The following is a 17,610-nucleotide window of genomic DNA, read 5'->3' on the forward strand; positions in this document are numbered from 1 at the left end:
ATCGAATCAAAGTGACTAGGAGAGAGTAATGATTCAAATCATGATTCAAAACATGATTTCCCAAGGCAAGCACTGAATCGAATCAAACGACTCAGTGAGAGACATAAATTTGAATCAAAGTGTCAGACAAAGAATTTTTAGAAAATGAATAATGTCAACTTGTTTTTATCCTTTCACCAACTTACAAAAAAAGATTTGTATGAAGTGAATGATCGAGAATGAGCGAGTGAAGTACAAAAACTACTTAAAACATCAATCAAAACAAAACTAGAAAGACAAAACCAAAAGACAAAATATCTTCATTTTGAAATTGGTTAGGCGTTGTTACAGTGAATCACGACGACACTTATGTACATCTTGAACATTTTTGCTGTTTAGTGTGGTTTTTCTAAGCAGGCTCTATTGGGTTTGAAGATTATTTGGCTCTCTTCTTTCTCGGTTATTTGAAGAAAAAAATTTGACACATGTTTCAACAAACGGAGGAAAATAAGCATACTTTATGTGAAAAAAATGAAGCTTCAATATTATTGATGGTTGAAAGCGAGATATGCTCGCTACTTTCGTTTATGAATACCATAACTGATGGTTTAACCCTCTTCAATGTTTGACATTTGTTTCTTGGCTGTTTTTTTTTTTTTTTTTTTTGTGTTTTTGATTTTGTATGAAACATTGTAATGATACTTGTAGTCTTTGCTGACACTATTTGAGCTGTAAAAAGATTTGTTTGGATAAGTTAATATATATTTCATTTTGATCTTTAAATGTCCACGTAAACATAAATGTGAATGGTTGAAGAGAGAAGACTTCTGAGAGGGAAAGAGCTATGGAGAAGACACGAAGACGGTGAGTTTTGCGCCGGAGAGGGCTGTGGTCGCTGGAGTCAGGGTTACCGGAAATGATTGTTAATCGGGAGGGGAAGAAGACACACAAACTTTTGAATGAAAAAGAAGGGTTAAGGCACATACTTGAACCGTTGAATGTGAATGATGTATCGAAGTGAGAGAATAATCACATAATTGACAACTCAATTAAGTTGTTTTAATCCCAGCCCCTATCTTTTAATCTAATGGCTACAATTTATTCTCATCATTCTCATATATAAAAATCATTCTCATGTCATATATATATATATATATATATATATATATATATTGATATTCAGAATTTAATCTAAGGACCAATTAATTCGAGTGGACCAATCCCACCGCTCACTTGCAGGGGCTCTGTTTAAAGCCAGAACAAAACTTTGTATGAACCTGCCCAATGAAATTGGTATTGAAGAATCGAACTTGAGATCTTGAGAGGAGCATACTCCAAGCATCTATATATTAACAATTATCTATTGAAAAAATTAAAATCATGTGATGCAAGGGTATATTATATGCTTCACCAACAAATGAAGATTAGACACGATGAGAGAGAAAGAATCGTTGGTTCGTGGTCATATCGTCATACCTCCCCCAATTCTTAATTCCTTAAACCAATTTCACTTCCCAATATCAGGGCAGCGTTGGCCCCTTCTGGAATTGGTCTGGTTAGAGCTTGGAAGTGAGTGCTATAAAGTTAAACAGTTTGAGAAAAAATATTATACCATTTTGAGAAACAATAACACCTTTGTCCCCTTACATTATTTTACTATATCATTACTATCATAATTTTTTTTTTAATAGATAGACGAAATGACAAAGTCATTATAAACTCACACACACACAAGTGGAGGTGTCGGGGTTAAAACCCCGATCATAGTATCCGGCCTAACAATTTCAACATTTTTTCAGTTAAACCAATGAAATTAAATTTCTCCCTTTTTTATGATCATATTATTTTTAAGATCAATTAGTTACAAACCCGTGCTAAATTACGTACTTTTTAAAAAAAAAATCTCTAAAGGAGAGATGTTCAAATTACGCGACATTGCCATTCTTCGTTAATTTGAGAACGTAGGTTGCATAATAAGAATTTTAGTTTCTTCATTGTCTAATGCTAGTCTAGTGAGGAAGAAAAAAGAAAGAAAAAAATTAACCAAGAAACACTTACAAAAGTTGATATTTTTCCCTTGGTCCCAGCTTGAAAAAGAAAAATGCAATCACCCCAATACAATGTTTCGACAAATCACATATGTTTTAACTGCTCATACTCATATATCAAATATTTAGACTATCAAACTATAATTAAGGTTTGAATAAATAGAAAACTCCAGTAATTATTCAACAATCATATAACCTTAGATATAAATTGAGTTGATGATTTCAAGTTCGCATGTTCGTCACTTTGACCGAAATGTATACTCGATCAACACAAGGTGAGATGCCAATAAAATAAAATTAGTGTTTCAATTATTCACACCATCCAACAAAGAAAATGTTAGATCCTGGTTTGCCTGTATATGAGAAAACTCACTATATATAAAAGAGTTGAATGAGTTGAACTTCAAAGCTCATTTTATGAAACAATGAAGTTCAAATCTTGATGGAAAGATACACGTTAAGATAATAACTAATATGAAAAATGCTAACAAATGTCTTTGGGGATGTACGTTTGATTAAATATTGATGGAAAAATATATATTTTCTTAAAATTTATAAATTATTTTCTCTTTTGAATCCTTTAACACGTGTTCTTGTTAGCATAACCCTAATATATTAGTAACAATTATCTATTGAAAAAATATTAAAAATTTTGTTAAAAAATAATATTCATGTACTTAATCCACATCTAATGCATATTAATAATGTCTCTAAAATATTCATCTCATAACTATAACTCCAATGGTAAATGTTTTATAGACATTTGATATGTTGGGTGCATGTTTGAATAACAATTTATTTACTTCTCAACCGTTAATGATATGAGTTTCGTCAACGGAAAAAAAAAAAAAAAAGTTAAAAGAACATTTGAATTTTTATATTTTTTAACTTTGCTAACACTAAAAAGTCCATACCCTAAGATTTCGAAATTGTGATATAATCTACAACTTTTGCCAATAAGATTTGTGTTGTTTAATATACACAGTCACTATCTAATTCTCTTAGTACAACTTTTGCCAAGTGTACGTGTATTTGAATTTTTTTATAAATATCATTACTTCATATTTTATTACATCATTAGAAAAGTATACTGATAAAAAATTCATATCTTTGTCTGCATTTTATTTTATATTCCCAATTTTTATGTGTTCTCAGTGTTTGTGTACTTAATTCCTTACACTGTGACCCTTTCATGCTTCAAGGATCCTCTTTTCTCTCTTCTCCATTTACATATACTAAGAACTTCTCTCTCTCCACCCTCTCTCTCTCTCTCTCTAAGGCTAATTCTTATTGTGTCATTTCATTCAAATTTCTTCACTTATTTGACAACCCATTTTTCCATTTAATCTTCCAACCTTATTTTCAAACTCAACAAAATAACTAACCCTCAAGAAGTTACCAATTATGGGTAAGGAATGGTATGGAGTTAGAAAATCTTCCAAAAGAAGTGTTATAGTTGAAGGAAATGAAACTACACCATCACCACCTAGTGGTTGCATGTGTGCTTTTTTTCAATTCTTTGATTTTCATCCTTTTCACTTTCCTAACACAATAAATCATCAACAAGAAATCACATCTTCTTCTTGCATCTCTAAAGAACACACTCTCGGTGCTGGGTCTCGAACCAACTTTCTTCAGGTTGAAAAGAGAAACTCTCAACCAAGTGACTTCTCGGGAGAGAGGCTCTCAAAAGAACACACTACTACTACTAGTGTGTCAAAAGGTATAGTAATGAAGTTTAATTTTATTTTTTTTACAATGTTTTAAGGTTAAATTTTTTTCAAACAAGTTTTATTGTTTAACTACCTTTTATGTTTCTTTCTTTGTCTTTTTCTCCCTGCTTTTTTTAATGTTGTTGTACAATTTCAGGTGCTGAAGCTCCTAGGAATAGCTTGAAATCTGAGGATAGCATAGTTTCAGCTTCTCTTTCAAAAGAAGAAAATTTAAAAATTCCAGTAAGTTTATTAATTTCTTGCCACTCTTTTTTCAGCTATGTATTTTTGGATTCAAGTTCTTTAAAATGTTCACTTTATAGTACATAAAGTATTTTTGTCAAAAAATAAAGTACATATAGTAAATATTTTATGATATTGTACAAAAAAAAATAAAAAATAATGTATGATATGTATAAAGAAGTTTATGTGTTGTATTAAATAGACTCAGTTAACTTTCTTGAAAATGTTTAGTTTTTATTTTTAAAAGGTAATGGATAATAATTGTGATAAAGATAAGGTGAAGTTAAGAAAAATATAATTTTAGAATTTTTTTTTTTTGTAATAACAATATTTTTTATAAATAGAATTATTGAAAATTAGTGTAATGACATTTTAAAAATTTCTGTAAATGTTAGATTTTATTTAAAAAATTGTCAAAGAAAATGGTGCAGAAAATATTGAATGTATATTGTACTATGTATATTATTTGAAGTGCAAATGAAAAAAAAAATCCAAAACTTTGCAAATATATATATATATATATATATATATATATATATATATATATATATATATATATGGTACTATGCTAATTTTTTTCCTTATATTTTCTACTAACTTTTGAGGAGACAAAATCAAAAGTCAGTATTTTGAGTTTCTTTTTTTCAAATCCTAGTTCAGTTTGTTTATTTTGTAAAGTGAGTAATGATGGTGTACTATAAAGTAATGATTTTGATTTTGACCCACATACTAATTATTTATTTTTTAAAAAAAATCTAGAAGAATATACAAATCAAAACAAAAAGGAGCAATGGTGGAAATTTGACTGATTTGTCCTCAGAAATTAGCACTTCACCAGGAACAAAAACACCAACTTTGGTTGCAAGATTAATGGGTTTGGATCTTCTTCCAAATCCAAACTCACCCTCTTTTTCTTCACCTCTTTCAACACCAAATTCACAAGGGAAGAACAACATTATTCAACATCTTCACCAAGTTAGAACAAAGCAACAACAATTTCAAACCAAAGCAAGAAATAGCATTGATAGTAGTGAAATTACAAGAATGTCCTCATCTAGGAAAACAGAATTTGATCATCATAGACTCTCTCTTCAAATCAACAAAGAGAATAATATTGGTGGTGAGGATTTTGAGCTACCTAGATTTTCATTTTCAAAGAGGAAAATTGATGAGAATAGTTACAAAAGTTCAAATCACTATGCTAAGCAAATTGTGAAACAAGTTAAGGAAAGTGTTGTGAGTAGAAAAGTTGGTCAAGACATTACCAACACTCTCAAAAGCAATCAGGCAAGCACTTTCATGCCTTAAATTTTGTTAGATATATTATGATATCTAATCATTTAATGTCATATAATTTTTATTATTTTTTATATTTCATCTCTGAAGCATGAGTATTTAGGTGAAGTATCTGTACTGGATATTCACGCGTACCAAGTACATGTACCGATGTACGGTACTCGTGATACCCTATTTTTCCTCAGTATTCTATTGTGGATGAAAATTGTGATTTTCTCTTATATATTGATTTGATGACATAGTATTATAAGTGTATGAGGTTTTTTTTTTTCTGGGTAACTAACTCTAATTTTTTATTTTTTAAACTTTTATCATGATGATTTTGCTGTGAATTGAAGAATTTAGTTTTCTCCTATTATCTTATACAAGAAAACTCATGATTTTATTGACGTACTGCAACCTTGATTTTTAAAAATTGTCGTATTCTCGTACCAGTATTCGTATCGTACCAGGTATCGTACCGGATACTGTATCCGTACCTATGCAACATAGTATATTTCATTATTTTGAAGTGAATTTAATTTTAAATTGTTTTTGCTTTTAGGTAATCGGTATTCAACAAAACTCCAACGAACCAGATTATTTACCAAGAAAAGATCAATTACTAACAAGAGAAGAAGTTTTAGGACAATTAAGAATCAAGAGATGTCCTAAAACAACATCATTGAAAGATTCAAATCCTATATCATCATGTTCACCAAGGATTAGATTCATTGAAAACAAACACAAGCCAAACACAACAACAGATCAAAATACAAAACCAAAGGCTTATACATTGAAAGAAGAGCAAGAATCAAGTGACAAGAAATTAGTGTCAAAATGTAAGAAAGATGCCAATGAAAAGTTTAGTTCAAGATTCAAAAGGCTTCCAAAGACATCAGATATAAACATTAGTTCAACATCAAATTCTAGAGCAAACGACATCAGAAGTAATACAAAAAGCAAGAGAATTTCAAATGTCCTCTCTATTGGGACAGAGTCTTCTTATCTGGCTAACAAAATTCCTCTCAAACAGGTACTAATTTCCCATATGTTTATTTTATATATTTTGTGTTCATCAAATATATTTATTTTTTATGAAAGTCACATTACTCTAATACCCTCATCTTCATATGTAATTTATTTTTCTATTGTGTATTTTAGAAAAATAATTAAAATACACATTTTACTATGATATTGAAAAAACAAGCATTCACACCATCCTTAACATTTAACAATTCTTCCATAAAAAACAAGCATTTTACTATTCGAAACATTTAATAATATGATTAATCAACCCCTGCATCAGATATCGAGTTTTAAAAAAAAAACATTTAACAATCTTATTTAAGAAGAAAAATGAAAATGGGGAAATATTTTACTATGTCATTAGTAATAAAAAGAATCAGGTACCCACCTTGTTAAGGCATAGCACATTTTCCCTTCCATGTACAACATTGTATTTCACCATCATAGTAAATTAGTAATAAAAAAAACAGTTAATCTTTTTTCAGGTTCATTAAAATAAAAGTTAAAATCTTCTTTGCTTTTTCTAACCATTTGTATTTTCATGTTGCTTACCAAAAAAAACATTAAAAACAAAAACGGTCACAGGTATCTGAAACTCAAGACTCCAAACTCTGCCCACAGTTATCTAGTTGTTCGAGACAAAGGTACAAACAAGAAGGAACGGTCACACTCTCCAATCAAGAACCAAGCACCAAAGTAATAGAAGACAAATTTAACGGTGCCACAACCCTAGAAACTAACCAACCAGAATTTCAGTACATCACTGAAATCTTAAACAAACATGGCACAATCACAACAACAAAAAATGTGTCTTTTAACAAATGGTTCTCTTCAACACACCTACTTGACCCATCAATCTTCCACCACCTTGAACAAAGTACTAATGATAATATTATCATAAAAAACCAACTTTGTCACCGTTGGAATCGAAAATTGTTGTTTGATTTGGTCGATGAGGTTTTAATCGAGATTTTGAAGCCAAATGGTGGCGAAAAAAGGTTATATTTTTTGGATGGGTTTTGCGACCAGTGGACAATTACAGAGCTAACAGAGAGAGTGTTGAAAAGAGTTGTAGAGTTTCCGTGTGCGAAGTGTGAAGTTTTGGATGACATTGATAATTTGATTGAAGGAGAAGACATGGAGAAATTGATCAAGGTTGAAGATGAAGAAGAAAGAGAAGGATTGGTGATGGAGATTCAAGGGAACATATTAGACACATTGGTGCATGAAACTATTTTGATATTTCAAATTATGGGTACAATTTAGTTTTCAAATTTATAGAAATCAAAATTCATGTCTCAAATTTAAAATCGTAAATGAATTAATTGGTTATTGTAAGGATTGCTAGACAATCGAGACGTGTATTAGATAGAAAAGTTAGTCACACTAGTCACTTGGTTAGTTAAGTTAGTTTAATTGGTATTTTTATTGGTTACCTATAAGTTTTGTGTATTACTCCATTTTATATATAAGAAAAAATTTATCAACAAAAGTTGATGCACTTAGCCCAAGTTATAAACAAAATACATTTATATCCGTTGATTTAAATTTTTCTTTGAGCATTACTATACATCATCCAGAGGAATATTATCTCAAACCGATCAAAAAAAGGTGTTAGCCAATTAAATTTCTTCTTGAACAGAATTCAAGGGAGGATATGGGTATAACTTAGGAATGGTATATAGCAAATAGACTATCGTGAATTTTTCACTAAACAATCTTTCGTTTTTTTAAGGCATCATTATTTATACTTGAATAGAAAGCAAACGAACAACAAACTCTATTTCAGATATGGTTTGAGGTTGAGTTAGATGAAAATGTGGTGTCACAATTGTATTGATGAAACAAAATTTTCACCAACATCACAGTGACACATTGTCATTAAGTCAAAATCAATGTCAAACAAAGATGCACTAAATTGTATGAACTCAAAGAATCATGTTATTTCAAAACAATATTAGGGTTGTTGTATCACGTGACATTGTGGTGTGGGCCCCACAAGACATGGGGTAATGGAGTTTGGACCCTTTGATTATAGGGCCACACATGAAGAATTTGACCCTCTCTGCACAATTGCCCCATGTCTTGGACTGCAAAATTGATTGGTTATTAAAAGACAATATCAGCAGAGGAATCCAGTCCCGACTTTACTCCTTACTTCTTCTCTCATTATTCAATTCAACTTCAGTCCATATTATATTGGTATATTATTATAGTATAGTATATGATAAGTATTTTTTATTTTAATGAACTTCTTCTGTAGTTTAGTCTAGTATAGTATAAACATTTTTTTATTTGTGGCTAGATTTAGTTCACTAGGAGGAGCTAACCATCAAATTGATCTTTATTTTTGTAAGCAGCTATCAAATTAGTCACCGATTCTATTCATATTTCAAACTAGTTTCTGTCTTTATCAAAAGTTTTTTAATTAGGTTATTCATCATTTGACAAATACTAAGACCAATTTAAAATATTAATAGAGTCAGAGATTAATTAAGAATGGCTCAATTATATTCCCCACTCAAGACAATCATAGAGTCAGGGATATGATTGTCTTATCCTCTCAAGACAATCATATTCCCCACTATTCGTACTTATAAGAAGAACGCGTTGTGATTAAACATTCTGCTGGAACACTAGTTGGATTTGAGTGGAAGTTGGAAAGAATAAACACATGTCCCTTAGGAAAGAACTAGTGTTGGTATGAATTGAAAAATGTCTCACATTGGTTAGGACACACTTACTAGTAGTGTTTATATAAGTGGAGAGTGACCTCTAAGGGTGTGTCCTTGGGGTACCCAGTTTTACAAACGGGTGAGCGCTTACGAATATATATATAAGGATGAGTTCTCCTCACTCATTCTTCACACCGAAAAAACACGGTTTAATCGAACGATTAAACCATATTGAGGATGTTATTTTTCGAACGATTACTTACGGTGCAATACGTAATTGAACAAGTGAACTGAGCTATTTTATCCTGAAGGTGGCGCGGTTGTTAGTCTATCTTGCACAAACTCGAGTAGTGCTGCAAAACGTCTTAAAGAGAGTGACCTGTTTAACAAAAGATAAATTAAATATAAATGTTTAGGTCAACTAACCGCTCGGATTAGTCGGCCTTTGAGTCAGATATCGAGTTGTTTTTCTTAAAAAGAAACAGTTTTTTATTAAAAAAATTCTAAAATTTTGTTTGTTTGAAACCGAAAAATTTATTGATAATACACCAACCCAACATTTTAATAATTTTTTTATACATGACTACAAAATATCAATCATAAATTAGAAGGATAATCATGAGTTTACTTCAAAAAGAAAGACAAAAATGTGGATAAAAAATAATTGAAGGACAAGTATAAAGAAATTAGACGCTAGAAAATAAATTATGAAAGATTTAAAGTTATTTAACTCTTACATAAAAAAAATCAAAAGGTAATTTTGCATGGTGACATGGACAATAACGTATAACCTTTTTCATTTTCTCTCTGCACAATAAAAAGAGGGTTGAAAATGAAACCCTAAATCACTTTTTACTTTTTGTGGAACTCAACTTACAATGTATGTTCCAAGGATCTAATGTTAAACTACTTCGATCCAAAAGCTAGAGTTACATGTAAAGATTCCACCAGGGCTGTTAAAGTTTGGTATATTCGCACTTTTATCTCTTCCTTTATTTTTATAAAGAAAGATGTTTATAAAATTTCTTTAGAATATAAGAGTATCAATAGAAGAGGGTATATCAAAATAAATGGTGGGAGTAGCTGATAATGTGGTTGTCTATGCAAGAGTATGAACAATTGTATTTGGTTGTCGATTATTAAACTTCACCTGAACGTTTGTAAAATGAGAAGCAAAGATATTCCTTGAGATATTGCCAAACCCTGTATCATCTACACACCTACTATTGAAGGTGCATGTCATCGTTTTGAGTTGTGCACGAAGTCCACTTTATCAAACTGCATGTCACTAAGTCATTCTAAAACATGAAATAATCCTAACGCTTCACCGACATCCACAAGACACAAAGGAGTAAAGCAAAGAGTTTTGGCTAACACAAAAGCTCCGTCTTCGTCCAGTAAACACATGCCAATAACATGTCTTGCCCGTCAATGTCGAAGCAAGTTGGAATCAAAGTTTTCAGGCAGACCATGAACAAAACTTCAATATTTATATGATATATTTTCCATGCTATAGAATGGAAAACATCGATTCTACTTAGTAAGTTTGATGGTTTTGCTATCTTTATTACAAAAAAGACTCAAAATTCTTATTCAAGAATTATTTACAAGCCAAAACTGTGTAGTAATTAATGAATCATAGTGACATACAACATTGAGAATTGAACATTAATTAGACTATTTACAAAACTTGGATATTTCGTATATAAAATGTAAATAATCAAGCTTTAAATATCGACTTTATAATGTTATCCACCAATGACTAATGTATTGATTGCGTTAATGTAGTAGCTAGACTTCCATATGCACGTCGGTGTCCCGAGAAGTCATTTGGTTCAGAGTATCTCTCTTCAAACTCGAGAAACTTGGTTCGAGACCTGGTACCCAGAGTAGAGACTTCCAAATGCACAGAATCCTTATCTCCCATAGACAACATTTTATATAATATTTTGAGTGCATTAATATTGCACACATGATATACTAAAGTTGAAAGTATTGTAATAATAATCCTCAATGAAAAAGAGCGGGAAATTCAAACAAGTGCAATAAACTTTGAAGAAATTAAGTAACATGTGAGTTGAACTATGTTTTGACATAAATGGTTAAAACAGGAAACAGATTGAGACTAGAGATAGTTGAGGGTCCTCATTTAATGATGTTTTGTTGTTAAGGGTAATGTTTATTGTGTGTGGGACTTTTTAGATATCTGAGCTATTATAAGAGTAGAAAATAAAGTGTATGTGAAATAAATGTTTTTCTTGTTATATTCTACTAGTACATATAAAATAAATATATGTACTGAAAATTAGGTATTAATATTATTTTCCAGCATAGTGCAAACGTTTACAGATCTGTTTCATCTGTGTTTACAGTGTTCTCAACTACTTTTAGCATATGAACTAAAGTTGTGTTGAGAGGTTGGTTGAATCATTCAATTATAATTAGTAATTGAGTGTGAGAAAAAGCTTTCATTGGAAAAAGGAAAATTTATCTGTTCTATTTTCAAAACGTAAGATTGAAATAGGTTAGAAAATTGAAGTTATTAATAGTTTATAATCAACACTCACATCTTTTAATTTAATGAGACGTTTTTTTAGGAATGATAAAATTGTGACGACTCAAAAGTATCTCAAAAATGCATTTTTGTAGACTTGACATCGGAACATTGGTGCGTCGTATAAAGGTCAAACCTAGGTCATACTTGAGGACTTTCAAGCCCTTTATCTCATAACTTCAATTTGAAAGAGACTGTTCCAAAATACCAAAAGTCTCGCATTATTTAGGGATCGAGACTAAGTGTAATTTATAAACAACACCCAATGTCGTTAACTATACACAACAAATTCTTGCATTGTTTGATAATCAAGATTAAATGTAGTTTATAAACAACATAAAAAAACAAATATTATCAAGATTTTAATAGTAATCTTACCTAGATGATTTCAAATGCTACATCACAAGTTAAGACTTTAATAATAATCTTACCTAGATGATTTCAATTGCTACAACACCAGTTAAGATTACAAAAAACTCTATAATGGTGTAACTTTATCAAGACTAACGATTAATAATTTCTTTAAAATATGAAGCTGATAGTGACACTATCAAAAGTACAAAGTATTTTAGCTGCATTATTTTTAATAAATTAATTTTAGTTGCATGAAATTATATAAATGTACGGACTTGGTGATTCATCTGAAAAACATAACTCAATCATAAATTTGATGAAACAAATGCAGGCTTGGCCCCTCTACCTGCTGTTAATAGGCAGATGGCAGCAGAATTACAGGGATTATTTTTTAGTACAACTGTGTCTTCTTCTTCTTCTTTGGGATTCCCTTTATTTATCATACAAAATAATGTTAGTTAACCTTGAAAATTTTACCCCATTTAAGAACTTCATGACAAAGTATGATATGGGAATCATTACTTTTTTTTATTTTTACAAAGTTTAAGGTTTAATTATTCTAGAGGTTATTGTGAGTAACCAAAGTAATTAGAGGATTCCAATGTTTTATATTATACTATCTACTTAAATATAGGAGTCTTTTGTCAAAATTGCGGAGATTAAGAAAGTTGGTTGTAGTATTAAATTTGAAATTTGTATATAATTACTATTGTTTTTACAATTTTATCCTTAAGAGAGAGTTAATTTATATTTTCAATATAATATTTATTGTTGATTGAAGAAAAAAATGCAAAATAAATAAGGGTATTTTGGTAAAGAAATAATTAATGTACTTGAAAATACCAAAAGGGTCTTATAAAAAGGGACAAATTATTTTTTCAAAAGTGTCTTATAATTAGAGACGGAGGTAGTCTGAGCATAATATAACAAAAGATAAGCATTCTCTATTTTTAATAATTGTATATTTAGTTTCCCTAAAAAAAAACAATTGTATATGTAGTTAATAAAAAATATCATATATCATATCAATGCAAGTACACAAAAAAAAAAAGTGAAAAACGATAATCATTTTCTTTGGCAGTGAATGTATTTGTAGTAGTGAAAATATTTGGCATGAAAACCATCATCTATTTTTTTTTTTTTTTTTCTTTCGCAGCAGTTTCTGACCCATCAATTTAATGATGGACGATTAATCTGGCTTATGCGTAAAGACATCTGCATTGGTCAAACATTGTTCCTCCAAAAAATGGAACCCTGTATTTCTTAGGTACATCCTTAGAAGGAGCTTCTTGCTATTGAAGCCCAAACAACTTGGTTAAACCATAATCTATTTTATGAATCAAGAAGGTTTGTTTTTTGTGGGAAAAAAAAGGTTTAATTTATTTTTACAAGCATCATGGTCATTTATTATGAAACGATTAAGCTTACTTTGTTTCCTGATATTTTTTAAGATACTCTTTCGTGTGGGTAGATTAATTTCTCAAACTGTCCTCGTGAGTTTAGTCAGTTTGTAGAGACAATACATAATATATGTGTTGAGATTTGGCTTCAAATTTGTGGTCTGGAAGAACAGAGAAATCATGACACGAATTTGGCAACGTGACACGATTTTGTGATGCCATGAGCTGGTTTGCAGGGTGCCAAATCGTGACACGATCTTGGGAAATCGTGACACGATTTTCAAACTTGCTCGTTAAGTTTCCATGATAAGGACTGGTCGTACCTTGTGACGTACATACAAATCGTGACACGACTTGGAAATCGTGACACGATTTTATTAGTGGAAGACTAGTATTTAAGTGTTCTTGTGCAGATTTTGGAGTAGAGTTTGGAAGAGTTTGAAGAGAGAAAAACTTGGATTACAAAGGAGGGAACTCTAGGGTTGAGTGTCTTTGTAGTGAGGATCTCTTGGGTTGGGAAACATTGTAAACACCTTGGATAGTGAGATTTCACCATTGGAAGGATCAAAAACTTCCTCTTGTGTCTTCTCTTTTAGGGTTCATATTGTGAGAGTGGGGAAACACAAATGGGTAGAAACTAGGACTTGTTCTTGTGTAAGCTTGCAAGCTATTTTTCTTGTAACACTTTCATCATAGTGGATTGGAGAGCTGCTCTCTCCCCCAGATTAGATCATATTGAACCGAACTAGGTCAACAATTTTTTGGTGTGTTTGTTCTTCCTTTCTTGCTTATCTTTATTGCTTTGGATACACTTGTGGTGTTGCTCTACATTAGATCTAGGTCTGTTTTTGTTGTTGTTGCTTGGAGACACTTTACACATAGATTACCACTCCCCTTTGCACTACACATCTTTGTTTATATTGGTGTGAGTTTTATCCGGATTCACAACAATATGTAAGGTTCGGGTTTCAAACTCCGAATACCACAAAAAAACGATTAATTTCTCAAACTGAGATTTGTTTAAAGAATTAACCTATGCTAATATATGTTTCCTCAAATACACCTTTTAACCATTGAATCCTCTTTCTCCTTCAAAAAAACAAAAAAAAACCATTGAATCCTCTTTTGTAAAAAAAAAAAACAATTGAATCCTCGATCAAATGGTTATAGAGCCTAAAAAAAATCTATCAGCAGCTTACACCACCATGTTAATTACCTTTTTTTTTGGACCAAAATTACCCTTTTTTTATTCAACTTGATGATGCTACCTTTTATTAGTCATATGTTTATTTAAATTCTAAATTAAGTAGACACCCCGTTTTGATTATGTTTATTTCAAGCTTACGAAAATAGCTTATGCAAATAAATAAGTTTTTATTTTAATTTATAAACTCCCACTAACGAAAATTGTATCTTCATAAACTACCTTAAAAATAATACATAATTTTATTTTGGTGCATAAGCTGCTTTATATAAGCTCTAAAATAAGGTATTCCAAACGAACCCATAATGAATACCTATTAGTAAATACTACTTTGGTTATTTGAAAGTGAAAATAAAATATTATTATACTAAGGCTCTGTTTGGTAAAAATAAGCTATAAGCTAGCTGATAGCTGAAAAGCTAGCTGATGACTGATAGCTGATAGCTTATAGCTGAAAAGCTAGCTGATGACTGATAGCTGATAGCTTATAGCTGAAAAGCTTGCTTATTAAAAATAATGTGTTTGGTAAAATTAGCTGTTGAAGTGGCTGATAAATATAAAATGACATAAAAGGACATTTTTTTAATATACATATAGACACATAATTTTTTTGTAATGTATTTATTTTTTAATATTTTTAATTATAGTTAAATATGTTTTTGGTCCCGATAAATATTCAAACCTTTGGTCTTATTCTTCAACCTTTAATCCTAAAAAAAAATTCACCGACAATTTTGAGCTCTGCTTTATGAATCCCAAAAATAATAGAAAGGTGGAAACAAAATGTGAGCTAAAATATATAATATTTTACAACGTACAATAGACTAGTTATTTTTTCCTTCAAAAAAAAAAAAAAATAGGCTAGTTATTTTTTGTGTGGTGTACGGCAGGTTAGTTATAGCAAAATATAAAGCATTTTCTTAAAATATATATATATATATATATATATATATATATATATATATATATATATATATATATATATAAAGTGCTCCTTAAAAAAAACAAACGTGGCATTTTTTTTAAGGAAAAATGGGGCGGTTATAAAGATGAACATGGGTAGTTGTTTAATGAAAAAATAATTAATTTAAATTAATAGGGTTAAAGTTGGAAGAAAATATAAAAAGCTACCAGCTATAAGCTAAAAAGCTACTTGAAATAGCTTTTTAAAAAACACTATAAGCTCATGGAAAAAGCTTGTTACCAATCACGTCACGTTTTCATCTAACGAGCTTATAAACTAATCCAACAAGCTATAAGCTAGCTTTTTTGTGTTACCAAACACAGCCTAAATCAATTCAAAAGGATGTGCTACGATTACTTTTATTCATTACATATTGCTATGCAATGGGAGACAAATACTAGTATTTTCAAACAGAGGATATGCAATCTAGAAATTCTTACGTATTAAGATCCTTTCTATGTTCCTTAAGGTTTTGAAGATATTCATCAAGATCTTTAGGATCTTCATTTGAGTTAATATCAGACTTGTTGGGGGAAATGACAAGATTTACTGGTTCATAAATGTTGACTGGCTCATGTGAATGAGGGATATATAAGAGAGTTTGTTTGTTCTGATGAGGAGACAAAGGATAGTTCAGATAAGGAGCTGGCCTTTTGAGAGGATTTTTGCGAGGATTCTCGTTGAGGTAAGGTTGTGATGATCTTCAGAACTTCTGATGATGTCAGCTTCTGGTAAACTTGCTTGTGATGACATGCTTCTGATGACGTCAACTTTTGATGTACTTTAGAACCACTTGTCAAATATTACAATATTACAATTTAATTTTGGATATTCAAAAAATCATCCAAATAAAACCATATTTAATTGGACTAGATCGAATCTCATGTGAATTTTTTTTGGACCAGATACCTCAAAACATATCCAAATTGCACTGTAAACACTCGTTATTCACATATGATTACACCGTTACATATTTTGTATGAATGTTATACAGATGAACAACTAAAATGAATGCACATGACTCATAAATGTTTGATAGTAATGGTAAGTTTGTATTTACAAAGATAAATTAAAATCTTCCTCTCAATAAAAGGTTAAATTAAGGTCTTCTTTAATAATCTCCATATATATAAGATCGTTCCAAATTTGAGTAAAAGAAACGGTCTTAGCAAGTATTAAAAGTCACAATATCTTAAAATGAATAAATATAGTAGCGTTTTTGGCACAAGACAAATATAGTAGTTATTAAACTCTCAAATCTCAATTTTATTTTTTTTGGATATCACATAAGCATACTTCTATTTATATTATATCCTAGAAAAGAAAAAATAATAAAAGTTGTCACCATTTCAAGACAACTTCTATTTATTCCAATCGACACAACTTTTCAACTAGAAAAAGTCAGTAAAAATAAATAAATCTCTGCCTTTTTGATCTTTCTTTAGCCCATAAAAATATCCATTACCAGCCAGAAGTCATACATTTGTGAACTCAAAAATCTATTTCTCTGGCTTTTTATTTTTCTTGCTTGTGTTGTGTTGTTCAACTACTTTAAGATTTAATTTTTTATGCTTGTATATAGAAAATATATATGTTTAGAGATACAAATATTTTAACTGAACTTTAGTGATCTCAAATAATTAGTCTTCCCGTTTATACACAAGAATACCTTGTTTAACCAGAGGAAAAATCAAGCCCACTAAAAATCTTATTTAAATATTTAATATGATATACTCAATTTTTTAATTGATTTAAATGAGTAAATATGAAAATTCTTTAATGTACTAGTCAAAGGAAAAATTTCTAAAGCATATTACTACAAAATTATTCCTTTCCAATTAAGTATTAATAATATTAAAGGATATCACTAGAGAAAATATTCCGTAAACAAGTATCAACAATTATTCAGTGTTAATTGTTCAAAAAAATATATTATTCAGTGTTAATTGTTCAAAAAAATATATTATTCAGTGTTAACTGGAAAGATATAATTTTCTAGTAGTTTCCTTTTGGAATTTTGACTTTGCCTAGTATGTTAAAGATGTTTCATACTTACTATTTTAAATCAATTAAATTAATTAATTAGGGTATTTTAAATATTTAAAAAATATTTTTATGAAAATAATTAATAAAAACCATTTGTTATGCATATTTTAATAAAAAAAATACATTC

The 17,610-nt window shown here is 30.0% G+C and overlaps 1 protein-coding gene across 3 annotated transcripts; it reads left to right on the plus strand.

The window, feature by feature from the left end:
• The first annotated feature begins 3,145 nt into the window (after positions 1-3,145).
• LOC11427611 (uncharacterized) lies at positions 3,146-7,771 on the plus strand. Of its 3 annotated transcripts, none has more exons than XM_003620680.4 (5): positions 3,146-3,750; positions 3,897-3,982; positions 4,742-5,269; positions 5,823-6,293; positions 6,872-7,771. In XM_003620680.4, the coding sequence occupies exons 1-5, from the start codon at positions 3,432-3,434 to the stop codon at positions 7,550-7,552; spliced, it is 2,085 nt and encodes a 694-aa protein (XP_003620728.2). In that variant the 5' UTR covers positions 3,146-3,431; the 3' UTR covers positions 7,553-7,771. The 3 variants fall into 3 exon arrangements, with proteins under 3 accessions (XP_003620728.2, XP_039690854.1, XP_039690853.1); XM_039834920.1 differs by having other exon boundaries at positions 3,147-3,750; positions 4,745-5,269; positions 6,866-7,771; XM_039834919.1 differs by having other exon boundaries at positions 3,148-3,750; positions 6,866-7,771.
• Positions 7,772-17,610: the final 9,839 nt, after the last annotated feature.

This window comes from Medicago truncatula, chromosome 6, assembly GCF_003473485.1.
Source record: "Medicago truncatula cultivar Jemalong A17 chromosome 6, MtrunA17r5.0-ANR, whole genome shotgun sequence".
Lineage (NCBI taxonomy): Eukaryota > Viridiplantae > Streptophyta > Magnoliopsida > Fabales > Fabaceae > Medicago > Medicago truncatula.